Genomic DNA, 16,967 nt, shown 5'->3' with positions numbered 1-16,967 from the left:
CAGAATAAATCCCTCGATGCGCAACAACAACAACAAAAAGTCAGGTGACTTTGCCTCATCAGATGTCATAAGGAAAATAGTGGAGCAAAAGGAATGTTCAGATGGACTACATGGTCCAAACATTCTTAAACATTTAAAAACAAAAAACAAAAAAAAAGCAACTTTAATTCTTGATGGGAAAACTACGGAAGAGGATTAGGGCCAAGCAATAATAAAAAAAGAAAACCATCTCGAGATTAAAGTTGTTACATTTCGAGAAAAAACTCATTGAATATCGAGAAAAAACTCGTTAAATTTCGAGAAAAAACTCGTTGAATATTGAGAAAAAAGTCGAAATAAAATGTTGAGAATAAACTCGTTAAATTACGAGGAAAAACTCGTTAAATTATGAGAAAAAAGTCGAGATAAAATGTTGAGAATAATCTCATTAAATTACGAGAAAAAATTTGTTAAATTACGAGAAAAAACTTGTTAAATTTTGAGAAAAAACTCGTTGAATATCGAGAAAAAAGTCGAAATAAAATGTTGAGAATAAACTCGTTAAATTACGAGAAAAAACTCGTTAAATTTCGAAAAAAAACTCGTTGAATATTGAGAAAAAAGTCTAAATAAAATGAGAATAAACTCATTAAATTACGAGAAAAAAGTTGTTATATTTCGAGAAAAAACTAGTTGAATATTGAGAAAAAAGTCGAAATAAAATGTTGAGAATAAACTCGTTAAATTACAAGAATAAACTCATTAAATTACGAGAAAAAAGTCATTAAATTACGAGAAAAAATTCGTTAAATTACGAGAACAAATTCGTTAAATTACGAATTTGCTCTCATAATTTAACGACTTTATTCTCGTAATTTAATGAGTTTATTCTCAACATTTTATCTCGACTTTTTTCTCAAAATTTAACACGTTTTTTCTCGAAATTTAACAACTTTAATCTCGAGATGGTTTTATTTTTTTATTATTGCTTGGCCCTAATCCTCTTCCGTAGAAAACATCAACGTAACGTGCAGATTTTCCAAGTGTGAGCAGAGATGGTAGATCACATGACAGCATTCATTACGCTTCGTCTGCACACTCTGAGGCACAAGTAATATATAATGTCCAAAAAACAGCCACAGTTTATTCCCTGATTGCAGCAGCTTCAGTTTAATTACAGGAAGTACTGAGTTTAATTAGTTTTATTCCCAGGAAGTGATGTTTTTTGTTCTCTTGAACACATGGGATGGAAACACTGCTTTATTCGCAAATGTTTTATGTTTTGAGCATGAGTTAAATTCACAACCTTGGATAGGAAGCATAGCTACTGTCAAGCTAATACTAAAATAAAATAAATATTAAATATTAAAAATTAAATATTACATTTGTTAGTAATAATGCACACAATACACCGCCCTTTTTCCGGGTAATATAGTTAATCAGCCCCATGTGTTACGGTTTTTGGGAGTTTGTTTTTGTCATTGTTACACCATAAACTATAAACTATAAACCATCCAGAGCTAGAGTTCTGCTCTATACTTAATCTCACTGGTTACTGTCATAAATTAGGCATTTTATGTCTTATTCTGTAAAAAAAAAAAAAAAAAAAAAAAATCTTGGCAGTTGAAATTATAGCCCAGTGTTTTGTTCTTCAGAAAATACCAGAGGAATTAAACCTGCTTGTTGACTTTGTGGTCAAACGTTCCCTTCATCCAGATGTAATATATTCTTAATATTTCACAAACAAAGAAAACAAAGTAGAATAAATAGATGTGCTTGAGGAATTTGTTAACTTTATGGCACATGCCACAATGTAAGAGGTTCTTGTAAATCTCTTTTTATTATTATTTTTATTAAGGCATCAATAAAAAGACAACTTGCGCAGTTTGGCAAATGCCAAAACTTTTTCACAGAAGCACCCATTGAAACAGCGGTTAACTTTTAAACAAAACACTCGCTGAAGATTGAAAGATACTTCATAAAAAGAACTCTTCACCCCAAATATCCACTAACTACCCCTTGTCATCTTGTCTGCAGCCTGTTTACATCTGTAATGGTGCAATAATACAGAATTTAGCTGATCTACTCGTCAGTTTTTTAACAAAAGCTTTAAAGTCATCTCTGGAGCCACTAGGGGGCGACAGCACACAGTTCAAAGCAGGCTGTAAAATAGCTTAAAATTATTTAAAACAAGCTTGAAATAAAAAAACTCAAATCAAGACATATTTCATATTTTCCCCCTCAACTGTCATTTAATTTAAGAACCAGGGTTTCCACAGTCTTGGAAAACCTGAATATTGTATGTGAGGGAAGTGTGATTTCCAGACCTGGAGAAGTTATGGAAATTTCTCTGATGATTATGAATTTTTGTGGTTATGTCCAGCTCATATGTTTTATCAGGTAGAAATTGCTATTCATGAATTTAAAAGAAAAAAAGAAAATTGGAAACGTAAATTCATTGGTCATAAAAAGTTTGAACCTGAAATTTTAATCAGTTCTTAAAACATCTGGAATGATTGAATTGAATTATTTATATTGTAATTATTTATTTATTCTGTTTTATTATTTGAATTCATTGCCACTCCTAGTTTCTGTCAATAAAAAAAAGTTTGAAAACGAGCAGCTTTTTATTAAAGCAGGAATACCGATAGAGGTGAAAAATGTCTGCTTCAGAGTTGAGCTGATAGAGTCCTGTGTGCTTTGAGTGTGACGGTGTCGATGTGTGTTCAGGAGCACGGGCACTGCGCAGACTTCCATCCTAGCGGTTCGGTTGTTGCCATTGGTACTCACTCAGGGAAGTAAGTGATCTGTCATCTCTACAGGGAATTTTTACATTAATATACATACATTTAACATGAAACTGGTTTAACGGCTGTGTTTTGTATGCGTCTCAGGTGGTATGCTCTGGACGCAGAGACGCGAGACCTGGTGGCCATTCACACGGACGGCAACGAGCAGCTGTCCGTGATGCGCTACTCTGTCGGTGAGTTTGTTTTGCCTACTGTATGTTTGCGTCTTGCATTTCAGCCAAATGTACCTCTTCCTCACCGTTTTGCTGCCTCTTCTCAGATGGCACGCTGCTGGCAGTGGGATCACATGATAACTTCATTTACCTCTACACAGTGTCGGATAAGGGACGCAAATACAGCAGATATGGGAAATGCACTGTGAGTATCTGACGTTTACATGGTTGTTCACGCAGAACATGCTCTGGAATTAATAACAGCTCAGCAGAGCGCTGCGGAAATGAACAGAAGGTGCATTTAAAGTGCCCTGTTATGCTATTTTAAAGGTTCCTAATTTTGTTTTGAAGGTAGGGTTGCAAAATTCCGAACATTTTCAAAGCTGGAAACTTTCCATGGGAATTAACGGGAATATATGGGAATTAACGGGAATATATGGGAATTGACGGGAATATATGGGAATTAACGGGAATTAATGGGAATAAACAGGGAATTTGCAAAAATACAGGTTAGCCTATGACAGGGTACTTAAAAGAACATCTTGCAGCATAATTTTGGTTAAAACAACCATATTTAATTCAATTTTAGTTGAATTTTTACCCTGACATTCACACAGCACATGACTTACTGCAGGGCTATTGAGGACACACCCCCTGCATGCACTGTGCATTCTCCCAGTCCATAACATGCACATTTGATCAAAAATACAGAAAAAAGCAGTAATATTGTGAAACATAACTACAATTTTTAAAATAATGGCTTTCTATTTTGATATACATAAAAATATAATTATTTCTGTGATCAAAGCTGAATTTTCAGCATCATTACTCCAGTCTTCAGTGTCACATGATTCTTCAGAAATCATTCTAATATGCTGATTTGATACGCCGTTATCAATGTTGGAAACGGTGACATAAAAATTTAAAGAACAGCATTCATTTAAAATAGAAATCTTTTGTAACAATATACACTACCGTTCAAAATTTGGCGTCAGTAATTTTTTTTTCTTTGTTTTTTTCAAAGAAATTAATACTTTTATTCAGCAAGGATGTGTGAAATTGTTAAATAAAAGTGATATTAAAGTGATATTGTTAGAAAAGATTTCTATTTTGAATAAATTCTATTCTTTTTAACTTTTTATTAATCAGTGAATCCTGAAAATAGTATTACAGGTTCCAAAAAATATTCAGCAGCACAACTGTTTCCAACAATGATAATAACTGAGTATCAAATCAACATATTAGAATGATTTCTGAAGGATCACGTGACACTGAAATAAATAACACGTAACAATTGCTGCAATAAAAATATATTTATTTTACGTATTTACTAAATTAGAATTAATTGAATGCGAAAAATAAATAACTGTTATTTCATGTTATGACCAAACAAAATGTTTATATTTGTTTTTATATGATACTTTTTATGTAAAAAGTTCAGAATCACTTCTTTCTTTTGGGAGACAAAATCTCCATTTATCTGCACTTTTTTCTTTGAAACTTTGCAGAACTTTTACGTTCACAAACAGCTGTATTACACTCTGCGTGAAAGGTAAAATCCACAAAAAAAGCATAACAGTGGCACTTTAACTCCCAAAGCCTCCCACAACTTTCATCTTTTCATGGTAATTAAAAAAAAAACATTATGTTTGAAAACCTTTTTTTTTTTTGTTGTTGAAAATGATTTACAAATATCACAAGAATTTGCAGCACGCATTTTAAACATATTTGTCATCAATCCATCAGTAAAGAATTTGTGTAATTGTTTTATTGCTGTATTATTTTCTATTTTCACTCTTCCGAGGGGTGGAGCGGAGAATCAAACTTTACTGTGCGTGTCTGAACCCAGTCAGCTCTCGCTCTGGTGAACCCCATCAACACGCTTTCAATCACACCGCTGTTCTTCTGATTTCTCTCCCATTCTTGTGTTTTTCTCTGCAGTTTTTCTGCAGTTGAGAAGTTTTATGTCATTCACATCTGGGCTAGATCACAGTAATAATAGTCATTCTATGACTTACAGAGTACATTTCTCTGAGATTTACACGTTCTGTCGGACAAAAATATCCAAGTGTGAAACAAAATTCATGGACACAAATGAATTATCCAGTTTTCATAAAATTCATTTTTATAACAAAATAAATGTGATTTGAAATATTGACAATGGGAAAACCAATGCACATTTTATTATGACAAAATTTTGAATAGAAATATGTCTGGATATACTGACATAAAAGTGAGCACTACAAATGGTAGTGTAAATCCATTTTTTAAGTAAAAAAAAATACAGTAAAAGAGTAATATTGTTAAATGTTATGTAAGGGATAATGTACATCCAGCCGGTTGTTATCTCAGAATAAACCCTGACAGGGTGATCAGGACCCTGAAGCGGAGGTGTCTTGCATCAGCCTGAAGGGGTTTATTCTGAGATAACAGCCGGCTGGATGTACATTATCCCACTTATTACACGGCTACTTGCCACACAGGTCAATAATTAGACATGTAATATTGATCTGAGTCGAAATATTTTATTAGCTCTTTAAACGCAAATCTTCCGCGGAGACGCCGGAGAGAGCAGTTGCTAGCTCGGAAAGTTCAAACTAGATGGACATTTAAGAGATACGGTACAGTCAAACCACTTATTAAACAGCATTTCGCCACATAAATAATTATGGGGATAAGAGATATTAATCTGAGATTACACTGTTTTAAAATCATACCTGTTTGCTATTTTATAATCCAGCAGTGTACAAAACAACAGTCGCAAAATGGCAGCAGCTGCGTTTGTATGAAACGAGAGAGAGCGAGTCCATGATACTGGATGACTTAATTAAATAACTGTACTCAAAATATTGATTTGATTATATTTTAATGTTTTATTAGCTCACCAAACGCAAAACTTCAATGAAGAAAAAACATTAATAGCAAGTGTATAACGCTGCTGACTTGAGGAGTCTGTGTTATCTGTTTTCAGCGGTTGTTATTGGGGAATAACATTCCACTAGATGGCGCGATTGACCAATCAGAATCAAGTATTCCACAGGGCCGTGTAATAATACAATTTAAAAAAGGTTTTCTATTCTGCTGTATTTTAAAATGTATTTTTGTGATGATCAAAGCTGAATTTTCAGCATCATTACTCCAGTTTTTGTTGTCACTTGATCCTTCCAAAATCATTATAATATGATGATTTGCTCAAAAAACATTTATGTTTATTATTATCAGTGTTGAAAACAGTTGAGCTGCTTCATATTTTTGAGGAAACTGATGCATTTTTTTTTTAGGATTCTTTGAATATAAATTTCAAAAGAACTGCATTTATTTGAAACAGTGATCTTTTATAACATTAAAAATGAATTTAATGACACTTTTGATCAATTTAATGCATCCTTGCTGAATAAAAGTATTACTTTTTTTTTTTTATCTTACTGGCCCCAAACTTTTGAACAGTAGTGTACTTCTTTAAAATATGTATAAAAAACACACCATCATCACATTAAATAATGCTTTATTGTAATATATTTTAAAGCGCTTGAAAGCAGATTTCTGTATTCAGCATCCATCATCAAACATGGACACAAATGACACTCCTTTCATAGAATGAATAAATGATGATATTATGGCAGAAGTGCTCAGTTGTGCGTGAGACAGTCTGTCCTTCATTACGACGAGTAAAGAAACGGCTGTTTTGAACTGGCTGGAGATGTCAGTGTGATTTTAGCAGACAGAATGAAAGCGTGCCTGTCTTTCAGCACGCTTGACTGCCTGACACGTCTCAGGATCCGATGGGAATGCAGACATTGTGGGAACGCTGATCCGGGATTTTATTGATGTTGGCAAACGTCTCACTCTTGTGTCTGTCGGCGTAGCTGAACCATGTTACTCACAGACAGATTAGAGCAGATGAACACATACAGTGGCTCAAAATGGATTTGGACATGCAAGCAAAACTTAATAATAGCAAACTCAGTGATTTATTTTAAAGAAAAAATGTCTCAAAAAGACATTTTTCCAGAAAACTTTTGTCAAAAGAACTACAGATCACCGGGATGATGAAGTATTTGAAAATGGCTCAGAAAAGTAGTTAGTTCTGAAAAAAAAAATCCAGCATTAATATTTTATCTATGCAATTCATATGAGATTCATACATTTTTAAATGTGACTTAAGTGTGCAAAAGTGTCCAAATACTGCTGAGGTCAAAAATTCCAAGCAATGCACCATTGAGCTATAAAGCATTTGGACTGCAGTGCAGCATGGGAATGCTTGACTTCTTCTGACCTCTTTCTACAGTTCAGGCTCTAGGACAGTGGAAATAAATCACATGTCAGTATGTGTATGAAAAGCTGGAAATGGAGCGATAGGTGCTCTTTATATTCTAGAGGGAACTCTGATAGTGTGCAGATAGCAGGCTTTCACAAATGTATACACATTCAAACGTGAAAATATCCGAGCAGATGTGGGAGGGAAGCCTGTCGACTCTGAGGACTTGGACAAGTCGGTGCCAGATCAGACGAAGAGAGAGATTGAGCTAGAGCTGCGTGTCACTCTTTGCACTGGGTGGAAACCCTCCAGCGTTATTTATTGACACATCACTGCGTTCGGTCTTTGAAAAGTCTTTTTTGTCCTTTTCCATCCCTTTGATTAGTTGTCTGTCTGTGAGACGTTTGCTGTCTCATTGGAAGAGAGTTTATGGCTGCTTTTAGACTTTTGAACTCAATTGATTTTATGTATCTAGGTTAAAGAGCTGGATTACCTAAAAAATGTCATTATTTCCTAACCCCTCTGTCATTTTAAACTTGTATGACTTTCTGTCTTCTGTGAAATATTAAGATATGCTTATAAAATGAGATATTTTTCAGAATGTCCAAGCTACTCTTTTCTTGCAATGAAAATGGATGTTTATGTGCTGTCAAGTTCCAAAAAGGACAACAAAGCACCATACAAACTATCATAAAAGTAGTCCATATGACTCATACACTACATTCCAAGTCTTACAAAATTTTGGGTAACACTTTATTTTACCCTTGCATTGCAAACAAGCAGAGATGCTCCAAAATTTGTGCGGCACTTCTTTAGAGATAGAGGAGGGCAGAATCATGAGGTTTGAAGTTCTTTTTAATACTTTTCATTTGTTAAATATTTGCAAAACCCACAAACAGACATAAAGGGTGACCAATATTAACGATTTATGGAAATATGGAGATACGAGGTTCAGGTGTGGCTATTGAAGTCTTAGGGCTCGTTCACACAGAACGTGTTTTTGCTTTGAAAAATGCGATGGGCAGTGGAATGGGGAAAAAATGCAAGGTCTCGAGACGCGTTTCTTGAAAGATTTTATCTTGAGCACCGCGTTGTTAGAACGCTGTGTCGTGCGCGAGTTGTGCAAAAGACTCAAGGCGCGAGCACAACGGTCAAACGCGTCCGTCTAGCGCGTTTACATAGAAAAACAATGGAAAAGTAGTGCATTGGAATAAAAAAATGCGTTTTGTGTGAACGGCCCCTTTGAATGCAGAATGCAGTGCTTTTTTTGTCTTTTTTAAAACAGTATGAAACGCTGTCAATTTCATTGCAATGAAAATATGGGTCCCACTTTATATTAAGTGGCCCTAACTACTACCTACTTATTGGGTTCATATTGTATTGCTAAACACTTTTGCTGCTATTGAGGTGGGGTACAGGTAAGGTTAGGGACAGGTTTGGTGGTATGGGTAGGTTTAAGGGTAGGGGTAAGGGTTAAGGGATGGGTCAACAGTGTAATTATAAATGTAATTACAGAAATTAATTACAGATGTAATTACATGCAGGTGTTTTTAAAATATAAGTACAATGTAAAAACATGTATGTACACAATAAGTGCATTGTATCAAATGATTCATTTAAATGTAAGTACATAGTAGTTAAGGCCACTTAATATAAAGTGGGACCAAAATATGAGCTAACATGAAATACTCATACAGAGTTTTAATTTTGGAGGGAATTATGTCAATGTTTTTGTCCTCCTCCAGAATTCAAGCAGCTCTGTGATCCATAACAGTTCATTCTGACTATCGCAAATGCTGCGATTGAACTGTTTTCTTCCTCATTTTTCATTGTCAAATCTTTTAATCTCTGTCTTCAGGGACATTCCAGCTACATTACACATCTTGACTGGTCCCCCGACAACAAGTTCATCATGTCCAACTCAGGAGACTATGAAATCCTTTACTGTAAGTGGCCGACCGCAACAAGCTCTCTCTTTGGCTCGGTTTCTCTGAAAAACATTCGTGTCCGATCATATTTAATTTTTTGTCTATTTGGTTGAGTACAAAGCACCACGGCTGTTTCAGTTTGCGGTTTGTGTTTGCATTTGGACCAAAAGTTGTTGCGTTTTCCTGACATGTTGTTTTCCCTCTTCCACAGGGGACATTCCAAACGGTTGTAAGTTGATTCGTAACCGTTCTGAGTGCAAGGACATCGACTGGGCCTCGTATACCTGTGTGCTAGGATTCCACGTCTTTGGTCAGTATCTGTGGATTGATGCATTATGGGACTTTGTTCCATAGAACTTATGACTGAAAATTGTCTAGAAGGACACCTGGATTATGTATTATGAGTTTTGAGTGTGTGTTCCGTGTATACGTGTCTCGTTTGTTTTTTCCAAGCGTGTGGCTGGTATTTGAACTGTGTGCTCTATTTCACACTCATTTCCTGTCAGTGGTTCAGTCTAAAGGGGGTCTTAGTCATTCTCTCTCTTACACACACCAACAAACGATTACTGGCAGTCTAAATGAGGACATACCAGACCCTCTACTGTTTTTCTATAAAGTAAACGGTAACACTTTATTTTAGGGTCTTTTAACTAGTTGCTTAGTAACATGCATATTTCTAGAATATTGGCTGTTTATTAGTACTTATAAAGCACATATTAATGCCTTATTCTGCATGACCTTATTCTACATTCTTAATCCTGCCCAATACCTGAACTTAAAAACTACCTTAATAAGTAGTAAATTAGGAGTTTATTAGAAGGAAGTAATTTAGAAGGAAAATTTGTAGTTAATAGTTTGTGTTCCACATACTAAACTGTTACTTACCACAGCCATATCCCAAACTATTTTTATACATATGTAAAAGAAAACTCTTATCCTTAAAAATACAGTAAAAATAGTAATATTGTGAAATATTATTACAGTTCAATATAGCTGTTTTCTATTTAAATATATAGTTTAAAATGTAATTTATTCCTGTGATCAAAGATGTATTTTCAGCATCATTACTCCAGTCTTCAGTGTCACATGATCCTTCAGAAATCATTTTAATATGTATTTTTGATTAAAAAAAAAAAAAATCCAGCCTTGGTGAGCATTAAAAAAACGAAATTTTTCCAAACTTTTGTCCAGTAATATATGGCATATATCATTTGTGCATATTTAGCTCATTTCTGGGGACACATTTTGCTCATCATCTATATAGTAGTATGATTTTTCAGTCATCTTTTCTCCCTTTGCAGCATATTTCGTCTCGCTTTCCTTCCGTCTTTGCAACTCTGTCTTTATACGCGTAATTATAGTCTGTCATTCTAATTTTGCTCAGATTCTGAGTGACTTCATGTCTAAGCAGGGTGATTTACAAAAACCAAAAGTAGTTCAGCCCACAAAACTCACTTTATCTGTCAGCATAGTATGCCGTCTGGTGTGTGCAGGTCTGTAATCCTTTACACAGGGTGCTTTTGAATAAAGCCAGCCCAGTCTTCACCACAGTCCCACATATTTTAGCACTTTATTAGACTGGAAAAATATTTGGTAGAACTGTACAAATTTCCCAGCACTGAGCCAACAGATTAGAGCAGTACAGTGAATGTGATGCTACAGAAATGTCTGTGTGTGTGCGCGTGTGTTTTTGTGACATATCAGGACTCAAATTTGTATAATGACATGGGTATGACATAGGAATTACATGGAGAGGGTGACTTATGAGGACATTACCCCATGTCCTCATTTTTCAAAAGGCTTATAAATCATACAGAATGAGTTTTTGTGAGAAAGTAAAAATGTGTGTGTGTGTGTGTGTGTGTGTGTCCTGTACCTGGTGTTCTTCTGCCTCCTGCTGGTAATCTTGTTGAAGTCTCCTAATCCATGTATTGTTATAGTGTTTGAGTGTGTGAGGTGTCTATGTGCTCATGGATATTATATTGATAAGGTCAAAAATACCTTCCTTTGTTAAAATTAAGAAGGATTTGAAGTTTCTTACTTCTTGCTACCGGATAAAATTACTTGCTAAGGTTATATTATAAATTTGAACATTAAATAATTTTTATTTACAGAACAAACAGTAAAACACTTTATTATTTAACACTTATTTAATTAAAAGCAGTGATGAACCATATTTACCAGTGTAATTGTTTAAAGGGTCTATATGTAAGAATTTTCATGTATTAATAACTTTTTTATTGCCAGTGTGTGAACAGTTTGTAACGAAACTTAAAAAAAGAGACTTCCTAGGTTGTCTATGAAAGCTTGTTATGTGAAGGATTTAGGATATATTTGGCGGTTACGCGCACTCCCGAGAGCCTCTTTTTCATTCAATAGCTATGTTTCCATCCACCTATTTTTATGCTCATTTTGGTTGGGATATTAAAAAAATGCACATAAATTCTAAAAATGTACATAAAAAAAACATGCGCTCAAATGAGTTGGATAATTTTTTTTATGCGATACGAAAACATGCATAAACTACGATGGAAACACTTGTACTGGATAAATTCCTTGACGTGCATCAAAAAAGACATGTGACTTTGCAATGGGACGGCATAACTGGACCAACCAGCGGACCGATCTCGTTGCACAGCATCTGAAATGCTGTTTTGGTCATTCTATAATGTCAAACGTTAAAATGGTTCGGTTTAATTCCCTCCCAGAAGCTCCTCACACAATTGCGTTCGCAAGCATCTGAATGCAAGAGTGTTTATTGCGTTTCGTCTGCACACTCTGAGGCGCAAATCATTTATATTATGTACAGTGGCTTCTACTGCAGCAACTTCAATTTTTCTTATATTATTATGATATTTAGCGCCAGTTTATCAGGAAGTGATGTTTTTGTTCTCTTTGACTCGCTGGATGGAAACACTGCTTTATTTGCCAACGTTTTATGCGATATTCCAAATTAAATACGCAACTTTGGATGGAAACATAGCTGTTGACACATGAAATGAATGCTTATACAATGTTCAGGATTATACAGAAAGAGCTATTCTGTGCTGTAATGTCTATGTGACATGCAAAGAAAAGGGTTTAATTCAAACTTTAGTCTCACATACCCAGATCTACATAGTCTATTATCTCAAATATACTTTATATTCAAACTATCAGAACAGTGTCATTTTAATTACTTCATCTGTTAACATGATGCCGGTGAATCACAGAGCTGGTGCAAACATTTCCACATCACTATTATCTATGATTTTTTGTATATATGTTTTTTTTTTTTTGATTGAAATTTTGTAAAAATTAACCTTTGAATGAACTGATTCACTAAAACAGCTCCCTACGTGTGAGAAAGAACATTCTAGGAATGCGTACTTGATGCTTGGTTGAAAAACAAATGAGGCAAAACAATAAACATGATGTAATGTTTTGCTCCTCCACACTTCTTGGAAATATCTCCTTTTTGAAAAGTTACATCTTTCTTCTGTTACCCCGCAGTGTTGTGATGTTGTGCACTGACGAGTCTCTGTGTTTGTGGTGTAACAGGTGTCTGGCCCGAGGGCTCAGATGGGACAGATATCAACGCCCTGGTGCGATCTCACAACAGGAAGGTGATCGCTCTGGCTGATGACTTCTGTAAAGTGCACCTTTTCCAGTACCCCTGCTCAAGACCAAAGGTCTGTCACGTCACACCATCTTTACCACCATAAAGCAGACCATAGTTTAAAGCAGTTTGTCCCTATGGCATGTGGAGAGTTTGTTTGTTTTTTATATCTGAAGCCATGCCACTTCTAGAGGTGTGAATCTGTAAATCAGCTTGATTCATTGTTTTTTGTTTCAATTTGTATCAATACACTTAACAGCAAATTTATTCAAGGACTTTTAAAAAAAAAGACTTTACTGATGTATCTTAAAGTTGGCTTGAAAATTCACTATCTATTTTCTAAATGCATGTTACAGTATTTATATTGTGAACAATTCATCTGTGTGTGTTTCCATTTTTTTTTTTTTTGACCTTATAAATTGATCAAAATGTCATAGCTCAATCTTCCAGTGAAATTCCAGCCGGATTTCTCCAATCATTTAGTGCGCTTAAACGCCGCCCCTTTCTTACAGCCGTCTACAAACTCACATTCAGATGTGCGTCCATCCAATCAGCAATCGATGGATAGAACCAAGTCCCGCCCTACGTATTTATCTTTTTCACTAATCTCTGTAATCTATGGAAGCTTGTTTCCGCCACTAAATAGAAAAGGTAATTGCGACTTTTTAATTCTGACGAGATTTAAACTTGCAATTGCGTGATAGTCACAATTCTGACGTTTTTTTTTTTTTATCACAATTGCAAGTTTTTAATCACACAAATCTGCCATTTTTTCTCAGAATTGTGAGTTATAAAGTCGGAGTTGCATGATTTTAAACTCACAATTGCGTCATTAAATCAGTATTGCATGATATAAACTCACAATTCTGACTTTTTTCTCAGAATTGCGGGTTGATATCTCACAATTCTGACTTTATATCATGCAATTCTGACTTTATAACTATATATCATGCAATTCGAAGGGAAAAAAGTCAGAATTGTGAGATAAAAAGTCACAATTACCTTTTTTATTTTTTATTTCATGGCGGAAACAAGCTTCCATAATAATTACAATACAGAAGAAAATAGCTTCACTACTTTCGTTTCATTGCGATTTTAAATAATATTTGGTGATCCAAACATTTTTTTTGTCAGAATTTGAGCTGCAAGTCTACACTTACACGGTCTTAGTGCTCAATTCTGATTTATTGCTCAGATTTTTCTCATGTAGTTTTCCTTCAAGTTTTACTTCTATAGAGCTGTCACCATAATACTTAAGAGTATAACAGCTCACCGTCCCTCCACTGACTAACTTCGCTGCCATCTTTCATATTCACAGAGTGACTAAAGAACTAAATTATTGGAGCGACTCCTGTTAGCCACAGAACTGTGACGAATGGAGTGACATAAAATTCGCATGAATTCAGATATGACGGTTCAGACTGAGGTCGAATTGCAAAACATCAGACCTGTATCTGATTTAGGACCACATATGGAAGTGGTCCAAATCAGAATCAAAAAGATCAGATTCCACATGCTGTTCACACTGTTATGAAAAACAGATCTGCTTCACATATGAGACACAAAAATTGGATTTTGGTGACTTTTTCTTGCAGTCTTATTTCATAGATTTATCTGAAATTTTGTTATTTAATTGCAGGCCCCAAGCCACAAGTACAGCGCCCACAGCAGTCATGTGACAAACGTGAGCTTCATGCACAGCGACAGTCACCTGATTTCAACGGGCGGCAAGGACACGAGCATCATGCAGTGGCGTCTGGTGGAAAAGACCTCTTCCTTGGTGCACAGCGACTCCAGCTTGGGCCTGGGCGATTCCCTGCTGCACAACTCCACCCCTCGCACCCTGGCGTCGGTACCCAGCGTCCCCCACACTCCTACTGAGCCCTTGCCGGTGCCAGCCTCGCTACCCATCAGCACCCAGCCTGACACCAACACTCCCCCTCCTACGCCCCCCGAACCCCTGCACACGGCCACTCCTAATGGACAGCAGGATGGCTCGGCCGAAACCCCGCCCCCTTCAGATGAGGCCACACCCCTATCTGACAGCACCCTGAGCCCCAAGGACAGCCTAGAGCCTAGCGACGATACAGCAACGCCCAGTGATGAGGGAATGCCCTTTAACCCCCCCTTATAAGGCGGTCCGACGCCTTCTCTCGCCTGCTCGATAGCCCCGCCAAAGGCACCAGCATGTCTCTGCAGCCTTCCTGTCGGATTACAAAAGCAGGGTCTCCTCAGTTTTTATCCTTTCGAGATTTTCTTTTCATTTTGTGTCTTAGTTTGTTGTTACGTTGACGGTTTGTTCAGTAGATGTGGTCGTGGAGGCATTGTTTCGACTTGGATGGTGAGAGATTTGGAATGTGTTGTTAAAAAGATTTAGCGCACCTACAGGTTTACACTGACACACACACTACCACACGAACACTAATACACACACGCATACATCAGTAACTGTGATACGTTAATAAAAGAGGGAAAGCGATTTACCAGTTTTAGATACAAAAACAAAGTGCACGTTCACATACACAGACCAGCACACAAATGCAACATAAAAATGGACACGTTTTCAATTTATTGGCATATGCATCAATACTCTTACTGATTAAGGATGAACCTTTTCCTCACTTAAAGAGATGGTTCACTCAAAGATGAACGAAAATGTCTTTATTCACTCATCCTCATATTGTTCCAAACCCGTATGACGTTGTTTGGAAGACGAAGATGTTTGGAAGACGTTTTAAAGACGTTTAGAAGACGTTTCGACTGTTTGTTTGTTTTTTATCCATACAATGATAGTCACGGTCCAAAACAACAATGGACCCCCTTGACTTTCATTCTTCACAATGTCTTCTTTTGTATTCTGCAGAAGGCAATTCATACAGGTTTGGAATGACATGAGAATGATGTTCATTTTCAGATGAACTAACCATTTTAACGAGCAAAGCTTAAAAGTCACATTTGTGTTCTCTCGCTCTTTGTGAACATTGGTGGTGGACTGCACGTGAAGCTGATTTGCATGCTTGCATAGCATCTGTCCCTGAGCCAAAAACTACAGGACATGTATATCTGGTGACGCCAGGCAGGTGCCCCTGGCTCACTGGTCAGACTCAAGGACCTCAACGATTCAGGCTGCTTCTGCTGGTCTCCATGCTCAAGGACACCTTGAATTTCAACTCGCCTCTTTCACAGAAGAATAGCCATAAACAGCAGCACACTTCATTCAAAACAAACACAACTAACACACACTCACACACACACACACACACAAGCCTGACCTGCCTCAAAATGGGGTCTGCATGGCGATAACCTGCCCGTTTTATAACCCCCCCCCCCAGTTTCAGTCTCACCCGCCTGTCTAAAGATGCCGTACCACCCTCACATCTGCCTCAGTTTTCTCGGTCAGACTGGAGATCTCCTCTGTGTATTCATACCATCCGTTTTAATCCGTGATCTAAATGACTCTGGATTGTTTTTAGGTTTCATTCTGGGACTGTTTTTCTTGTCATTTTGTTCATTGGACTGAGATGTTCTTGTTTTTTATCGTATGAGAGAAACGAAAGATTAAACGAGTCTTAAATGTGCGTGCGTGAGTGTGTATGTGCGCGAGTCGCCGCTTCTTTCATTCCGCTGAAGGGTGATCGCCCTCTTCCTCACATTTTCTCAGGATCACTCTTTTTGGAGAGAGTCTAAGAGAGAAAGTCAAAGGAAAAAAGAATGTTTTCCCCCACTCCTTTTTGTAATGCTTACAAAAATAGCGCCAAAAAAGTACCACGATAATACTGTTTTTAGTATTATTATGCTATTATTCATACCATAGGGCTAATTCAGGTAAATTGGGCCACTTTTTGACAGTGACAGGATGGAATATCATGGTTTTTGAGTGTGGTATCATTATATATGTAGAAAAGAAACTTTGCGTTTTTTTTTTTTTTTTTTTTTACCATCACCATGTCCCTTTAGGGGCTCCTTTAAAAAGATACCATAGTATTACCAAATGATACCAAAAACTGTTCCATGAAACTTCTACAGTACTTTCTTGTTTCCCTCAACAATGCATGGAAATATGGAAGAAAAAGAAGCTCCCTGAGGATTAAACAGAACTTTACATGCTTCAATATCACGGGATGAAGCAGTTCAGAGAAAAAGAATCAATATCAAAGAAACGTGAGCGCAGCTGCTGAGACAGAGATTCCTCTAGTGCTGCTTGATGAACGAGAACCTAAATCATCAATATTACACCAGAAG

General features: G+C 36.4%; 1 protein-coding gene across 1 annotated transcript in view; it reads left to right on the top strand.

Moving 5' to 3' along the window:
* The window catches only part of LOC125277468 (echinoderm microtubule-associated protein-like 4), a 119,272-nt gene extending 102,969 nt beyond the window's left edge, over positions 1 to 16,303 (top strand). Inside the window, 7 exon segments of the mRNA XM_048205857.1 lie at positions 2,710 to 2,777; positions 2,874 to 2,962; positions 3,049 to 3,146; positions 9,058 to 9,145; positions 9,339 to 9,437; positions 12,668 to 12,798; positions 14,365 to 16,303. Coding sequence (XP_048061814.1) covers positions 2,710 to 2,777; positions 2,874 to 2,962; positions 3,049 to 3,146; positions 9,058 to 9,145; positions 9,339 to 9,437; positions 12,668 to 12,798; positions 14,365 to 14,859 — 1,068 coding nt within the window. The 3' untranslated portion in view covers positions 14,860 to 16,303.
* The last annotated feature ends 664 nt before the right edge of the window (positions 16,304 to 16,967 follow it).

This window comes from Megalobrama amblycephala, linkage group LG10 (genome assembly GCF_018812025.1).
Source record: "Megalobrama amblycephala isolate DHTTF-2021 linkage group LG10, ASM1881202v1, whole genome shotgun sequence".
Lineage (NCBI taxonomy): Eukaryota > Metazoa > Chordata > Actinopteri > Cypriniformes > Xenocyprididae > Megalobrama > Megalobrama amblycephala.
This window is presented reverse-complemented; position numbering and strand designations above follow the sequence as displayed.